The sequence below is a fragment of the Alnus glutinosa genome, chromosome 3, assembly GCF_958979055.1.
Source record: "Alnus glutinosa chromosome 3, dhAlnGlut1.1, whole genome shotgun sequence".
Lineage (NCBI taxonomy): Eukaryota > Viridiplantae > Streptophyta > Magnoliopsida > Fagales > Betulaceae > Alnus > Alnus glutinosa.
Genome location: NC_084888.1, coordinates 20527715 through 20544309, shown reverse-complemented (window position 1 = coordinate 20544309; position 16595 = coordinate 20527715). Strand labels below are relative to the sequence as shown.

At 37.3% G+C, this 16595-nt stretch overlaps 1 protein-coding gene across 1 annotated transcript; it reads left to right on the top strand.

The window, feature by feature from the left end:
* The first annotated feature begins 2642 nt into the window (after window positions 1–2642).
* On the top strand, window positions 2643–16214 carry LOC133863904 (histone acetyltransferase HAC1-like). The gene is made up of 17 exons (XM_062300044.1): window positions 2643–2942; window positions 3192–3467; window positions 3969–4089; window positions 4300–4606; window positions 4689–5195; window positions 5305–7148; window positions 10198–10494; window positions 10578–10856; window positions 11696–11824; window positions 11940–12140; window positions 12242–12384; window positions 12496–12808; window positions 13068–13207; window positions 14196–14274; window positions 14361–14753; window positions 15188–15405; window positions 15508–16214. Exons 2-17 carry the CDS (start codon window positions 3262–3264, stop codon window positions 15620–15622), a joined length of 5292 nt encoding a protein of 1763 aa, XP_062156028.1. The 5' UTR covers window positions 2643–2942; window positions 3192–3261; the 3' UTR covers window positions 15623–16214.
* Window positions 16215–16595: the final 381 nt, after the last annotated feature.

The following is a 16595-nucleotide window of genomic DNA, read 5'->3' as shown; positions in this document are numbered from 1 at the left end:
TCTCTTGTATCTTCTGCCTCTTTTGAGGTTTTCCCCCGCTTCACCATGCTCATGCCTCCTCTAAGGCTTTTATCTTGTAATTTTCACTTTCTGCCTCTTTAGAGGTAATTTCTTGGATCAACAGCTCTATTGGCTTTTCCCCTCACCGGTTGGTCTGTGTTCAGCCACTACATGCCGTTCATCGGTCCGAATCCGCTACATCCAGGGTGTTTCTCAGAACTAATTTTCAACGTCAGATTTGTTCTTTTCCAGGAGCCTCACCACTGAACGCGCCTCGCCACAATGATCAAGGCGTCTCCCTTTCCTCTCTGCCACCAACCGCTCTTCCATTCGACAACACACAGGTGCGTGGTGGACATGCGCTTGCTAGTGGATCTCACTCGCTAGCGCATGCGCCACACGCGTCGACGCGTGCAAGCAGCAGATCAGTGCATGGCCGCCGCCTCCTCTTCACAACACTATCACCGGCTTACATGCATATCAACCTTCACCTTTTTCCTATAGGACCTGCACGCTTTCCCTCTGACGCCTGAGTTTCCAGATGGGTCCACTGTGTTGTGTTGGAATTCGAATTTCAATCGAAATTCGTGGTGTTTTCGGGTTTCATTCGGGGCAAAAAAAAAAATTTATTCAAACACTTGGCCCGCCTAAAAAAAACCCGTTACTATAGCAAAAAGAATCAAGATTATTTTTATATTCAAACGTACCATTAATTTTTACCGTCACTCGGTTCAACTTCCGATAGTCTATACACATCCGTATAATACTGTTTCTCTTCTTCACAAATAGTATCAAAGCTCCTTACAAAGATACACTAGGGCGAATAAAGCCCTTATCCATTAGCTCTTGCAGCTGCAACTGCAGCTTCACCTCTCTTGGTTACACTTACTTTATCACCTAACTAGGATGAGTTAAACTAAATTTTAACTAATTAAAATAAACAAATATGAGCTTTAATTTATCCCAATATCCTGTAGCTATAAGGAGTTTGAGCCGAATTGAATGATGCTCGAGTAGTTTGGAAGCTAACATTAATTACTTTCGATAAATAACACAATTTATTTGACAAATTTTAACATATTGCCAAACACAAGTACATGTGCACTTATTCAAATACGTAGTTAATAACTAATAAGGCATCTAATGCTTTCAGTGTGTTAGAGATTGTAAGGATTGAAATGATTCCAAATTCTAAAAGTGAGTGATTTTATTATTTATTAAGCATTTTTTCTTTCTTTCGTGTTGCCCATTCATTTTTGTTTTGTTTTTTTTCTTCTTATAAGTATAAAATAAATGTTAAATACCACACTTTTATTTCATTATAGTGACATGACAGGGTGTTGCAGCCCTTAGATAAGCATTTGTTAAAAAACAAATATCCGATAACTATTAGACATTGTCACGTTAGCATAGTAAAATAAAAGTAGAATAGAGTAATGTTATATGTCATATTTTTATCACATAATTGTCCCACAATTGACGTGGCAGCTCCAACCATTGGATTTTTTTTTTTTTTTTTTTTTTTTTAAACAAAGATTGATTAAAGGGTTGGATGGACTGCCACATCAGCACCATGTGATAGTTGTAGGATAAAATTTAGTTTCAAGCATTACACAAGTGTGACAAAGGGGTGGAGTATAAACTAATGCTACATACTATACAAACTTCTCATAAATATCTTATAAAACTGATGTGACAGTATCTAGTAGTTAGATTAGCTATTGTTAAAAACACACAAACACACACATATATGAAGATTATTAGATTTTGCCACATCAACTTTGCAAGATATTTATGATATTTTGTATGGTATGTAACATTCGTTGTAGTGTATAACATTTATGTAAATATATATAGAAAATGATATAAATACATCGTCTACACATCTCATTTTTCAAATTTATCATTAAATTTATGAGATTTAGTTTGAAGTTTGGTTGTATGAAGATGTGTAAGAGATGCGTATGGATATTTATGTAATTTCCCATATATATATATATATATATATATATATATAGGGCATAATTACTCTACCGGTTTGATTGACTGTAGGCTTGAAGCCTTAAACTTTGCATTTGGATCGGTTTGTTTAAGTGAAAGGATAAAATTGTCTAAAAAAATAAATACTAACGGCCTCATCTCCGGTTCAAGATGATTTGATTTGCACAAGAGAGGATTTTGTCCCTAAACTTTGGGGCCCAACCCAACTTGCAAGTTTGGCATGGGCGTGCCCACCAAATGCTATTCCTGGGTTATATCTTAATCCAACCCAAATAAATACCCGATCCAGATTACGGGACTTGATAAAAAAACTGAAGAAAAAGAAAAAAAACAACCCAATTAATTCCTTTCTAAAATTTTTTACTCAAAACCAAACACTGAAAAAATAAAAAAAAACACAAATTTATTGGAAAATAAAAAAAGAAAATAGGGACCAACATAAGAAATTGAAAAGGAATACATAGAGGATAAATCCATTGGCAATATCGTAAATTCGACAACTATTTTCTTTGTGAAAAAAAAGAAAAAAGACATTTATTGTCTTCGTGCTTTCTGAGAAAAAAGAAAAGAAAAGAAAAGAAAAGAAAAAATTAATCCCAAATTGAAACCCCCAATTGGCAATTACCCCCTCTCACGAAATAATAATTCAGGTCCCTTTCTCTCCCTCACACTGACTTTTAGTTCTCTTCGATTCCACCCCCCTTTCGTGCTCGTGCTTCTTTCTTCTTCCTCTTCTTCTTCTTCCAACCCTTCGCCCGTGTCGAATTCACCGCACGTGCACAATTCGTGCGCTCCCTCTCTCTCTCTCTCTCTCTCACCGACATCGTTCAATTCCCCTCTCCTTTAATCTCATCGGACCACAATCGCCGATCGTCGCGCATCTACCTCCGGAACTTGCCGACCGATTCCTCTCCCGCGATCGCTGCCGCTTCTCCCCACAGGTTCGTTCTAGGGTTTCTCCTCTGCTCACCGATTGGATTCGATTGGATTCAAATCCATATCCTCCTCACTTAGGGTTTATTCACTAAAATTTCGAAAAATTAAACCAATTTCGGTATTTTCTCAATTACCTAATTGCCCCCCAACAACGCTTAGAATTACAATTCGCATCCACCTCTTTTATTTCCACTGAATTCTTGCTATCTCGAGGTAACTGATGGTTTGGAATGCGATTCTTGTTTGTTGGTCAGTGTGGAGGAATGAGTAGCAGGTGGAAAGGCGAGGACTTGAGAGAGTAATGCGGTTCTTGGTTGTTGGGAGATGAATGTGCAGGCGCATATGTCGTCGGGGGCAGGCCAGGTGCAGAACCAGGCCGGGCTGCCGCAGCCCCAGCAGAACGGGAGCACGCTCGCTCAGCAAATGCATAATCTGGCCACTGGCGCTGCCGCCACTGGCGGTGGCCTCCGCACGCTGTTCACCGTGGAGCCGGAGATGGGTAGAGCACGCGCCTCTATGCAAGAGAAGATGTAAGACTAGACTCTACTGTTATTTTGACTCTTTTAAAATTTAAACAAGTATCCCAATTAAATTCATATGCAAAATTATTAGTTAGTATACGTATAACATTCCTAACTTGGTTTTCTCAGAGGTAGTATTTTGATCTGTCATGCTTTTCCGTAGAGTGCAGATGGAATTTGTAAGCAAAACTCTGATGCTTCAGTTTTGAATGTTGTTTGTGATTTTATAGCCTTTAGAGCAGACAATCACCTTATCTATGCAGTCACCGTCGTTATACTCAATGTTCTGCAGTTAATTATTATTCTTGTTTGTTTTTTCTTTGGTAGAAGGTAAGGTTTTTTTATTGGATCATTATTGGGATAGTATTCTTGCTATTATCTAACACGTACTCTTATGCTTGTAATATAGATGGTCATTACTATTATCTAAGAAGCTGCTTTTGAGATGTGTGCAATTGTTGATTACTGAATGCTGAGAAAAATGTGATCTTTTTTTTTTTTTTGTCGCAGCTTTAATATATTACTTCAGCGGCAGAGGCAGCAGCCACCTCTTAATGATCACGAAAAAAGGAAGTTTAAGGATATTGTGAAACGTTTAGAGGAGGGTTTATTAAGAGCTGCTCATACAAAGGTATTTTAGTTTTTGTCCTTAACTTTATTTAAGCAATTGTTTATCTTCTCTGTTTCTCAAAGTCATGCTAAAAACACAGAAACCTTTTGTTTTTTTTTTTTTTTTTTTTTTTTTGAGTTTCTATTATAATACTTGTTTTGTGCTGACTGAAAATTACTTTAGTGGCAGTGTATTATTCCCCTTGTCTAATGTTTGTAAATCCTATCATAGGAGGATTACATGAACCTTGACACTCTAGAGAGCCGCTTGCAAGGTTTGATTAGACGCTCACAATTGAATAGTCAGAACCAACAGTATCCGCAGCTTGTTAATTCTTCCTCTCCTATTGGTACAATGATACCAACACCTGGTATGTCACACAGTGGGAATTCAACTATGATTGTTGCATCTTCTGTGGATACTTCGATGATTTCTGCTAGTGGACCTAATAGCATAGCACCTACATCGATCAACACTGGAAGCCTATTGCCATCTAGTGCTGGTGGCATACATGGTGGTTCATTCAATAGATCTGATGGTAATGTGAAATCCTATGGCCCTTTTACTAATGCTATTCACTTTGCTTCTTTGCAACAGTATCACAATCTCTACTCTTGCAGGTCCTTTGTCTAATGGATATCAGCAGTTTCCTGCAAATTTTTCCCTCAGTTCTGGTGGAAACATGTCATCAATGGGTGTTCAAACAATTACAAGCCAAATGATTCCTACTCCCGGATTTAATAGTAATAGTAACAATAATAACAATAACAATCAGTCTTTCATGAACTTGGAATCTGCTAATAATGGTGGTGGGTTTTCCACTGTTGAGTCAACGGTGGTGTCGCAACCACCGCAACAAAAGCAGCATCTTGGTGGTCAAAATAGCCGTATATTGCACAACCTTGGTAGTCAAATGGGCAGTGGGGGAATTAGGTCTGGGTTGCAGCAGAAAGCTTATGGGTTTCCAAATGGGGCTTTAAATGGTGGTTTAGGGTTGATTGGGAATAATTTACAACTTGTGAATGAATCTGGCACCTCTGAGGGGTTTCTTACTGGTGCTTCTTATGCTAATTCACCCAAACCTTTGCAGCAGCATATCGATCAGCATCAGCGGCCATTAATGCAGGGTAATCTCTCAGGCTTCTTCCATAGGTTTATTACATTATAATTTGTGTAGATGTACATATATTCATTTTTGCACAACTCAGCATTCTCACACAAACAAACTAATAACAGGTGATGGATATGGAATGAGTAATTCTGATTCTTTTGGGTCTGGAAACTTTTATGGTGCTGCAACATCTGTTGGATCAATGATGAACACTCAGAACTTGGGTTCAGTTAGCTTGCCATCTATGTCCAAATCTAACTCTCCTCTGATAAATCATTCGAATTTGCAAGCTACGCAACAGGCTGTCTATATTAAGCCTCAATCAGTTGATCAATCGGAAAAGATAAATTTCCAAGCTCCAATGACTTCCAGAGATAATCTACTACATCCTCATCAACAGCAGCAATTTCAGCAACAGCCACATCAGTTTCAACATCGGCAGCAATTTGTCCAACAGCAACGGCAACAGAAGCAGCACATTCAGCAGCACCCGCATATGTTGAATAATGAATCTTTTGGTCAGCCTCAGATTACCTCTGATCTAGGTAGCCAAGTGAAGCGTGAGCCTGGAGCAGAGCACCACAATGAAGTTATGCCCTCACAAGTTTCGGAACAGTTCCAATTGTCTGACATGCAGAACCAATTCCAGCAGAATTCTGCTGAAGACCGATCCAAGGGTGCTTCCCATCTCCCTCTTCCATCTGCCCAGCTTGATATCTGCTCACCACAGTCTCAAAATTCTCAACAAATGCATCAATTGCTGCATCCAAACCAACTCATTACGGATTCTCAAAGTGATAATAACCCCCTTTCTGTTGGAGCACAATCAGAATCAGCCCTGCAGGGTCAATGGAATGTTCAATCACAAGACAGGAATCACATACCGAGGAGCATGTCACTTGAACACCATGTCCAAGAGGATTTCCGTCAGAGAATATCTAGGCAAGATGAGGCTCAGTGTAATAATTTGTCATCAGAAGGTATTATTGGTCAAATTGCTGGTTGTAGAAGCACTGCTGAGCCCCCTAATTTAAGTGGTGTTACCAGTAGATCTGGTAATGCAAACCATGAACGGACGTATATAAATCAACAGAGGTGGCTTTTGTTCTTGCAACATGCTCGTGTATGTGATTATCCCAAAGGGAAATGTCGAACAATTCACTGCGCAAGTGCTCAAGACTTGTTGTTGCACATCAGTAAATGCAATCTGGCTCCATGCCCTAGTCGCTCTTGCCGTCAAACCAAGGACTTGCTTGAACATCATAAGAAATGCCGGAGCCCAAGTTGCCCTGTTTGTGTTCCCGTAAGAAACCTTAAACTACGTGCAAGATTGAAGGTGCGTTCTCGAACAGATTCTGGTTCTTGTTTGCCTAGTTCAATTAGTGCATCCTGTAAATCCTATCATACCGGAGACACTTCAGCTAGATTGATCCCGAAGCCTCCCTCAGCCGTTGAAACTTCGGAAGATCTACAACCTTCTCTAAAACGCATGAAGATAGAGCATTCCTCCCAATCTCTTCTTATTCCTGAGAGTGAAAGTTCTGCACTATCGGTTTCTGTGTTTAGTGAATCCCATGGGGGGAAGGACACTCATCTCCAAGGTAATCAACATGGTGAGATTTGTATGCCTATTAAGTCTGAGTTGCCAGAAGTGAAGATAGAAGTTGCTGAAAATTCTGGACAAAGTCTTGCTGAGATGAAGCATGATGATGTGAATGATAACTGCAACCAAAGACCTGCTAGTCAACCTGTTGCATATGATGAGCGTTCTGGTTTGTCTACGGAAGAAAATATTAAACTTGAGAAAGAGATGGATCCAGCTAAGCAAGAAAATGTGACACAGCCTGCCGAACATGTGGCAGGTACCAAGTCTGGGAAGCCAAAAATAAAGGGTGTATCATTGACTGAACTTTTCACTCCAGAGCAGGTTAGGGAGCATATCACAGGTCTCAGGCAATGGGTTGGCCAGGTAAGTTTATGGATTTGCTTTGCAGTTCTTGGGTGGCATTAATTCTAGGTAGTTTACTGAAAGCTAGTTACTATAATTTTTTTTCAGGCACACTAAAATATTTGATACATTTTTTTACCCCAAGATTTGCTAGAATATCATCTTGATTTGATTGACCTGATTTAAAGTACGTGTTCCATCTTTTAGGCTGTGAGACTTTTTTTTTCCCCTTTAAGATCACAAGAAATTACATTTGTAATTTTGTTGCTTCAACTTTGCTTTATGACTACAGAGGATAGTTTTCCTTATTTCGCAACTAGAAATCGTTTTGGTGACCATCAGGAATTATCATTCCTTGATGTTGCTTCCAAATTAACCCTTTTTTGTTATTTATCATGATGCTAAAATGTTGGATTATTTTCGGATGGTTTTGCATCATTCCCTCTTTTTGGTCGAGAAGGTTGGTGTTGCCATCATTTACGTAGGAATTTTTGGAACGAAATCGATATTGGTATGTGTGAATTGACATAAACTTGTATCTTGCAAAACCGCTGAACTGACAGCCCCCATAGACAGACGAGAATGTATTATCACCTTTTTGTGTGCTTGTAATTTATATTTAATTGGGATACGCATCCTGTATGTCCACCCCTTGATATGTCATCTTGTCCTTCAGCCTTGTCTTTCATATATGTTTGTTTATTTGTTGGATTCCTGATCTTTGATATTGATGTATTTGAGATGTAATGCAATCTTGTTCTTCTTTCCCATGCATTCATTCATTAATCTTTTCCATACTTCGCACCGGACAAATATCCTACTTTTCTGTTCCCATCTTAAGTTGTCAACTTTTCACACCATGCATCTTTTCCATGCATTGCATCAGAGGACAAATATCCCCCCTTTGAGTCTTTAATTATGTTCATTTTTTCATACATTTACATTTTTTAAATGTTTCCCCTTTCCTAGTCCTTTATAGTTTCCCTTACGAGATCATCCTTATTGTTATTTTTATACAAAATGTCTCCAAGAGCCTCTTGCTATGCTCCGAGTATAATTGATCATCTTAGTACATAGAGCATTATCTCCATCTTTTCTTTATCACCTTTTTTTTCTTTTTTCTTTTTGAAAATCATTGTACAAGAAGTTAGGAGAATCCCCATGTTCACCCTTTTTAGAATCTTAATATGTTTTATGATGCAAGTTTAAAGTCCAATATGGTGGTCTTTAAAGCCATCTCCTAACATTAGTTTGGTAGTATAGATGGAAATAGAAGGGATTCATATGAGAGGGGAGAAGTGGGAATGAGTGGAGTCAACCTCACTTCATGTTGTTTGGTAGAAGGGACACCCTAGAGAGGCAATCTGGATAGTTATTCTTGTTCTCTTAATGTGGAGCATTTGGAGAGAAAGGAATCGGTGTCTCTTCGAGGATAGCGAGTCCAATGTGCTTTTCCAAAAATCCTCGTTTCTGAGATCTCTTTTGGATTGGGTTATTGTAAATGTTCCTAATTTGACTCAGAGAATCTGGTAGATTCGATTTGTTTTTTAAATTGTAATAGCCTTTAGGGTATTTGGTTCTCTTGTATACTTTTCGTGTGTGAGGGATTTACCATTTCCTTTTAATAAAATTATTATTGTTCATAAAAAAAATGATTTTACTATTATGCCGTAATATAAATGGTTTAAAGTGGGCAAAATTGACATTTCACACAATTTCCTTTAGAGGCCATAAACTACTTGGAAATGTCAAGTCTAACAGAAGACATACTAAGTATTATGAGTATGTTAAATTACCAGTTATCCCAAAAGCTTAAGCTTATAAGAAATGATGAATTTATTTATTCAATTAATAGTCTAATACTCCCCCTCACGTGTGGGTTCAAACTCTTTATTAACAAGTGAGGCACAACATGTGAAATATTTAATTGTAGAGCTTGAGCTCAAATTTAGGATCTCAACTTTGAAACCATGGTAAATCCTCACTTGTCCCAAAAGTTTAAGATTAAAAAGCTTAAGCCGATAGGCAATAATGATATTAATAATTTAATTAATATTTAACAAGCTCAAAGGACCTCGACTCTAATACTAGGTTAAATCAACATTTATTCCAAAATGTTAAGTTAAAAAAGCATAAACGGATAAGAAATGATAAATTTAATCATTTAATTAATACTTTACCACTCCCATCATGCTTGAGACCAGACAACACATGGAATTTTTTAATTGAAAATGACGATAAACTATAGAGTCAGGGTTTGAATTAAAGACCTTTGCGTCATTGTTGGAAGACTAAAGGGCAGGGACATCCCAAAGAGGGTATTTGGAAAGTTATTCTTGTATTCTTAATGTGTAGCATTTGGAGAGAAATGAATTTGTGTCTTTGAGGTTTGTGAGTCCAAAGTTCTCTGGTTGAAATCATATTTTTTGAGATCTCTCTTGGATTGGGCTGTAATCTATGTTCCTAATTTCTCCTCTTTGAATATTCTAGATCTTGTTAACTTTTTAGATTTTAGATGCCTTTAAAGTGGTTGCATCTCTTATATACTTTTCGTGTACAAGAGCTTTGTCTTTTCTATTATTAAATTATTATTGATAAAAAAAATGGTATTCTAGTTGAAGTCCAGAGTTTGAGCCTTGACTCTACAATTTATCTTCCATTTCAGTTAAATATTTTATGTGTTGACCCTCGGTTGTAGAGGAGTTTGATCTTACACGTGAGATAGAATTTGAAAATATTAATTAAATGATTCAATTCATCATTTCTTATAAGCTTAAGTTTTTTGGATAACTAAGTTAAAGTGAACTGTTGGACGTAAGTATTATGAATCGGTGTTTCAAGTCCTTCTTGATTCTCCCTAGTTGGATGTCTCCCATGTATAATCTCTGTGTACTTGGGTTTGGCCCTTCTATGCTTTCTAATAAAATTGATCTACTTATAAAAAAAGTCCTTGTTGACTAGGAATATGATTTCTAAGGGTCTTTTGTTGTTGGACTTTCACTTTTTCTTTCTCTCTCCCCTCCCTTATAACTAGATGTTAGATGATAATTCACTTCTTTCCTATTTACAGAGTAAAGCTAAGGCAGAAAAGAATCAAGCAATGGAGCATTCAATGAGTGAGAACTCTTGTCAGCTGTGTGCAGTTGAGAAGCTCACTTTTGAACCACCACCTATATATTGCAGTCCATGTGGTGCTCGCATCAAGCGAAATGCAATGTATTATACCATGGGTGCAGGTGATACACGACATTATTTCTGCATTCCATGCTATAATGAGGCTCGTGGAGATACCATAATTGTTGATGGTACTAACATTCCAAAGGCAAGGCTAGAGAAGAAGAAAAATGACGAAGAGACTGAAGAATGGGTATGTTCTCTTCCTTTCCATTTGTTTTTGTGATTTTATCTCGAACTGTTCTTTTGTATTAAACCTTCAATGATAATTTGCAGTGGGTTCAATGTGATAAGTGTGAAGCTTGGCAACATCAAATTTGTGCTTTATTTAATGGTCGAAGAAACGATGGTGGACAAGCTGAATACACTTGCCCAAATTGCTATATACAAGAGGTTGAAAGAGGAGAGCGTAAGCCCTTACCACAGAGTGCTGTTCTTGGGGCTAAAGATCTGCCAAGAACAATTCTTAGTGACCACATAGAGCAGCGTTTATTTAGGAGGCTGAAGCAGGAAAGACAAGAGAGGGCAAGGCTTCAAGGGAAAAGTTATGATGAGGTGATTGCATATAACATATATATATATATATATATATATATATATATATATATATATATATATATATATATATTTTGAAACGAGAGAGAATGCCTTTCTCATTTAAATCTTCTGTGCTAAATATGATTAAGTTGCAATATGTGCAGTTCATTGTGATAGGAGTAGGAATTTTGTTGTTGAAGAATAAGTGAAAACTGTTTACTTTTATTTATACCATTAGATTATGTTAGCTTTCAGTTTGATGGCCAACCTAACTAGTGCATGTTTTTGAAATTTCTGTTAAAAAGGGGTCTAGGTTTCTGTTTGTCAACATTACAGAGATGAAATTTTACAAACTACTCATATATAATTGAATATGACCTGAGGTTCTGAAGTGAGGAACTTATTACCTTCTTTTGTTTTATTATCTTGAGAGAATGAAGGGATTTGATTCAGAAATTAATGAAGTTCTTATCTAGCTGAAGCATGTGGTAAGTAAGTGTAGGTGATTTAGTTACATCACTAGAATCTTTTATGGGAGTTAGTCTAATGCTTGATTACTTGGACTTGAGCTCTTGGTGCTTACTTGGAATCTTCTATCCAGATATTTACAGATATTCTTTTTTTGGTAGTCAGTTTATTCGTGCATATTTGCTGTCTATACTAAATGATACATACCATGTGGCTTGGTCAGCCATTTTGGTGGAATTGTAAGTCAGGAGGTATTATGTATTTACTCCCCAAGAGGTGACTGACATCTAACATGCCTTATAGAAGGGGAAAATCTCAAAAAGAGTGCAAACACTGACTGTCAAAATATCACGTGTTAGTAGCTGATCTCCAAAAATTGATATTGCTAGGTTGCTGGAGCAGAATCACTTGTAATTAGAGTTGTGTCATCTGTTGATAAAAAGTTGGAAGTGAAGCAGCGGTTTCTTGAAATTTTTCAAGAAGAGAATTATCCGACAGAATTTCCGTATAAATCCAAGGTATGGAGGATATTCAATGAGTTTGATACATTCTCTAGTGTTGACAGAGGCTTGCATTGCTAGTAATACAAAATTGCTGTGGTGGTAGTCATGCGCTAAGTCTTTTTTGTTCCAGGTAGTTTTGTTGTTTCAGAAGATTGAGGGTGTAGAAGTTTGCCTATTTGGCATGTATGTTCAAGAGTTTGGATCTGAATGTCTATTTCCAAACCAGCGTCGTGTTTATCTGTCGTACCTGGACTCTGTGAAGTATTTCAGGCCAGAGATTAAAGCAGTTACTGGAGAGGCACTTCGTACATTTGTTTACCATGAAATTCTGGTAGGTTCCAGACTCTCAATTGATTACACTTATCTGTGATTCTGTTGGGTTGGAATTTTCAGTTGGAGCTTTTGGCCTTGACCTCTGATTCTCTTTTTCAGATTGGATACCTTGAGTACTGCAAGAAACGAGGTTTTACTAGCTGCTATATATGGGCTTGTCCTCCATTAAAGGGTGAAGATTACATTTTATATTGTCATCCCGAAATTCAAAAAACACCTAAATCCGATAAGCTTCGGGAATGGTAAGCCTTGTAACTTTTAGAAAAGAACTTTGTCAATCATTATCAGTACCGAGCACCCTAAAATCATCTTTGTTCTTATTTAACCTTTGTTTGGAATGCTTTCTATTTCAGGTATCTAGCCATGTTAAGAAAAGCTGCCAAGGAAAATATTGTGGTTGATCTCACTAATTTATACGACCATTTCTTTGTATCTAGTGGTGAATGTAAGGCTAAGGTAACTGCAGCTAGGTTGCCATATTTTGATGGTGACTACTGGCCTGGTGCTGCGGAGGATCTTATTTATCAGATGCGTCAAGAAGAGGATGGCAAAAAACAGAATAAGAAAGGAACAACTAAGAAGACCATAACAAAGAGGGCTCTAAAAGCATCTGGCCAGTCTGATCTTTCTGCTAATGCATCGAAGGATCTGCTACTCATGCATAAAGTAATTTTTCTATTCCATATCTTTCAGCTTTTTTCTCTTTCTATTCTTGCTAACAGAATCTTGGAGTTTATTTATATAAAATCTACAATTTTTTTAGTGATTCTTATGCAAAAAGGAAAAAAAAAAAAAAAGAAAAGAAAAGAAAAGAAAAGAAAGAAGTATTTGTTGAACTGGTATAATCTCCTGGTTTTTCAAGTGATTCTTGTTTGTTTTGAGATGATATTATTTGTTCTTATGAGGCTTTTTCCTCCCTCCCCAGCTCGGAGAAACCATTTCCCCAATGAAGGAAGATTTTATCATGGTTCATTTACAGCATTCTTGCACACACTGTTGTATCCTAATGGTATCTGGAAACCGTTGGGTTTGCAACCAGTGCAAAAATTTTCAGCTTTGTGATAGGTAAGAATTCTGCACCCTTTACCTGCAGTATTGTTATAGATAGTAGTTAATTTAATGTGCTGTGATATATGTAAGTATATTCATAAGGTTTCTCTCACATGTAAAGCTTTGATTTTGTCCACGAGGAGAAGGTTGGTAATAAATTTACAGACGCCTCCAGATTCCAAGATAATGATACCACTATCACAAGCTACTTAAATTTGTAATAAATTTTTTTGTTACAAACTTTCTCATTATCCTAAAACTTTTGTGCCAGTGCACAGATATTTGATTGTAGGCGTCAAAGTTATTTCAATAAAAATGCTAAGTGGGTACTTGTGCCAAGTCTCTTGTTTCTCTGAAACCTGTAGCTGGACTTTCTTTTTCTCACGTCTCTTCATCACATGTCCATAATTTTGAGTTATGGACCTATCAAAAAAAAAAAAAAAAAAAAAATCGAGTTATGGATTTTATTGGGCTGGTTCATTTGTTATTACTCATTTCTCTATAACTGATGGTTCCTTGCTTTCACCCGGAGGACTGGCTTGCTTGCTCGATTGACTGGCTAGCTTTTTTTTTTTTTTCTTTTCTTTTTTTTGGGGGGTTTTTTCAATGTCATCTTGCTCAAACTTCTAAACTCGTGTTGCACATTTCCAATGTCTTTTTGCTCATATTAGACTATATGATGCTCATAACTTCGGTTGCACAAGATAGGAATTCAATGTCCTGGTTTATTTTTAGCTGATTAATTATTTGTATAAGTAATGAGAAAGCTAATTATTAATTAATTTTTATTTCTGATTACACTATATTATTATTATTATTTTTATTATTGTTGGCTCCTTGATTTTGAATCCGCAGTTTCCTCTGATTCTTTTGAACCTGCAAGTTTATGGTTGAGACTTTTGTCTTTACTTCTCCTTTTTTTTAATTTTTTTTATTTTCTTCTCTCTCTCTCTCTCTCTCTCTATTGACGTCATATGGGTTCTCTCTGCATATATCCTCACAGGTGTTATGAGGCTGAACAGAAACGTGAAGAAAGAGAAAAACATCCAATCAATCAGCGGGAAAAACATGCCCTCTATCCAGTATGTTCCTTGACCAGTTGACTATATTATTTTAAAGTGAATGTTTTTAAGCAAATTCATAACTGTCACATTTTTCAATCCTGCAGGTTGAAACTACTGATGTACTTGCTGATACGAAGGACAAAGATGAGATTCTTGAGAGTGAATTCTTTGATACCAGACAGGCATTTCTGAGTCTTTGTCAAGGAAATCATTATCAGTATGACACCTTACGCCGGGCTAAACATTCCTCGATGATGGTCCTTTACCATCTTCATAATCCAACTGCTCCTGCGTTTGTGACAACATGCAATATATGTCATCTTGACATTGAAACTGGTCAGGGTTGGCGATGTGAAGTATGCCCTGATTATGATGTATGCAATGCTTGTTATCAAAAAGATGGGGGTATTGATCATCCTCATAAGTTGACAAACCATCCATCCGTGGCTGATCGTGATGCTCAGAATAAAGAAGCAAGGCAAATAAGAGTTGTACAGGTGCTGCATATCATTTATCTCGCTTGTAATTAAAGATTCTGTTTTATCACCTCCTTTGGTAAATATTGCAACCTCTTGTGTATCATTGCAGTCCTCTTCTGCATCACATTAATCCAAGTACCTCTACCTGATCAAATTAATTATTATTATTATTATTATTTTTTAATTAATTAATTTAATTTTTTTGTTTCTTTTGCCTGGAAAAACCCCAACCCCCGTCCTTCCGTTTGTGGTTTAGAATTATCACATGGTGTTTGGGTGTAATTATCATAAGTGTTTGTGTTTCTTTGTCCATGACTTTGCAAGAAGTTGTATTACTATACCTTTCTAACCCAGTGCATATATTAAGGAAAGACATTTATAACTATGTATTATGGAGATCTTCGCATCTTTTGTAGACTGGGTCTGATATCGTTGCTTATTTCACATTGCAGCTTAGGAAGATGCTTGATCTTCTGGTGCATGCATCACAATGTCGTTCTGCACTTTGCCAGTACCCAAATTGTCGCAAGGTGAAGGGGCTTTTTCGCCATGGAATACAATGCAAAACGCGTGCATCTGGAGGTTGTGTTCTCTGTAAGAAAATGTGGTATCTTCTTCAACTTCATGCTCGAGCTTGCAAAGAATCTGAATGCCACGTACCGCGTTGCAGGTTTATGGATCAACTAGTTGCCAATTTTGTTCCTTTTCCATTCCTTTAATGGTGCTGTTGAGGATATATTATATATATTATTATTATTTTTGATTTGTTCAGAGATCTAAAAGAACACTTAAGGAGGCTACAGCAGCAGTCGGATTCACGGCGAAGAGCTGCTGTGATGGAGATGATGAGACAGAGAGCTGCAGAGGTTGCCAGCAATGCTGGATGACCAATTTGTACATAGTGATATGGGAGTTTTGAAGAAAGCCCTTGAGATAGAGGGGAGGTAGACCATAGTTTTGTGCTGCTCCACTAAGACCATTACTGGAAAGTAGGCAGTCAGTTGATGGGCGAAAGTGGTGGGGAACAAAACAGGAGATTGGTTCATATTTTCACTTGTTAGGGAAATATTCTTTTTTTTTTCATTTAGATGATGATCCGCGACTCAATTCTCCCGGAGCAAGTGAAGTTTATTGATAGGAGCCGCCCTCTTCAACAAACCACTAACACCAGTGTTGCTCGGGGGTATTAGTGTACTGATGCGTGTCTTACTTACTGTGGCCCAATTTGGTGATTCTTTAATTTTACAATCCGCTTTTATTCTGTAAGAATGTCGTCCTTGGGTGGCAAGTGTAGTATAATTGTTCTCATCTTTCTAGATAATATTTTCTTACAAAGGAATGTCAGAGGGAGTTTAGTTTCGAAGCCCTCTCTCTCTCTCTCTCTCTTTTTTTTTTTTTTCTTTTTCTTTTGTAGACCGTGTTATTTAAAGATGGAAAAAAAATAAGTAGAGCATATCCAACACTGCAGGAATTCATTTTGATTGACACTGTCATCTGTCTGCCAGCTTTTGCTCTTTCTTTTTTCTTTTCATTTGTACTTTATATATATATATATATATAGGGGTTGCTGGAGAGAGAAAATTAATAGTTGGCAGGCTTGTGATAAGGGTCCATCCTACTATCCTATTCCTGTCTGCGTCGTCCTCTCACTCTCCCGTGGGCCGTAGCAAAGCAAGCATAGGAATAGGATGGATCGGTCATCTTTTGGCATGCAGACTCCAATATTATTGTTTGTGGCAACAAATATGACAAGAGGTTTGATTGAGGCACCTGTTTTCTTGGTTCCATCATCCGAGCTGTATAGCAAAGCAAGCATACGATGGATCGGTTATGAGCATATTGGATCCATTCTGTGCAGTG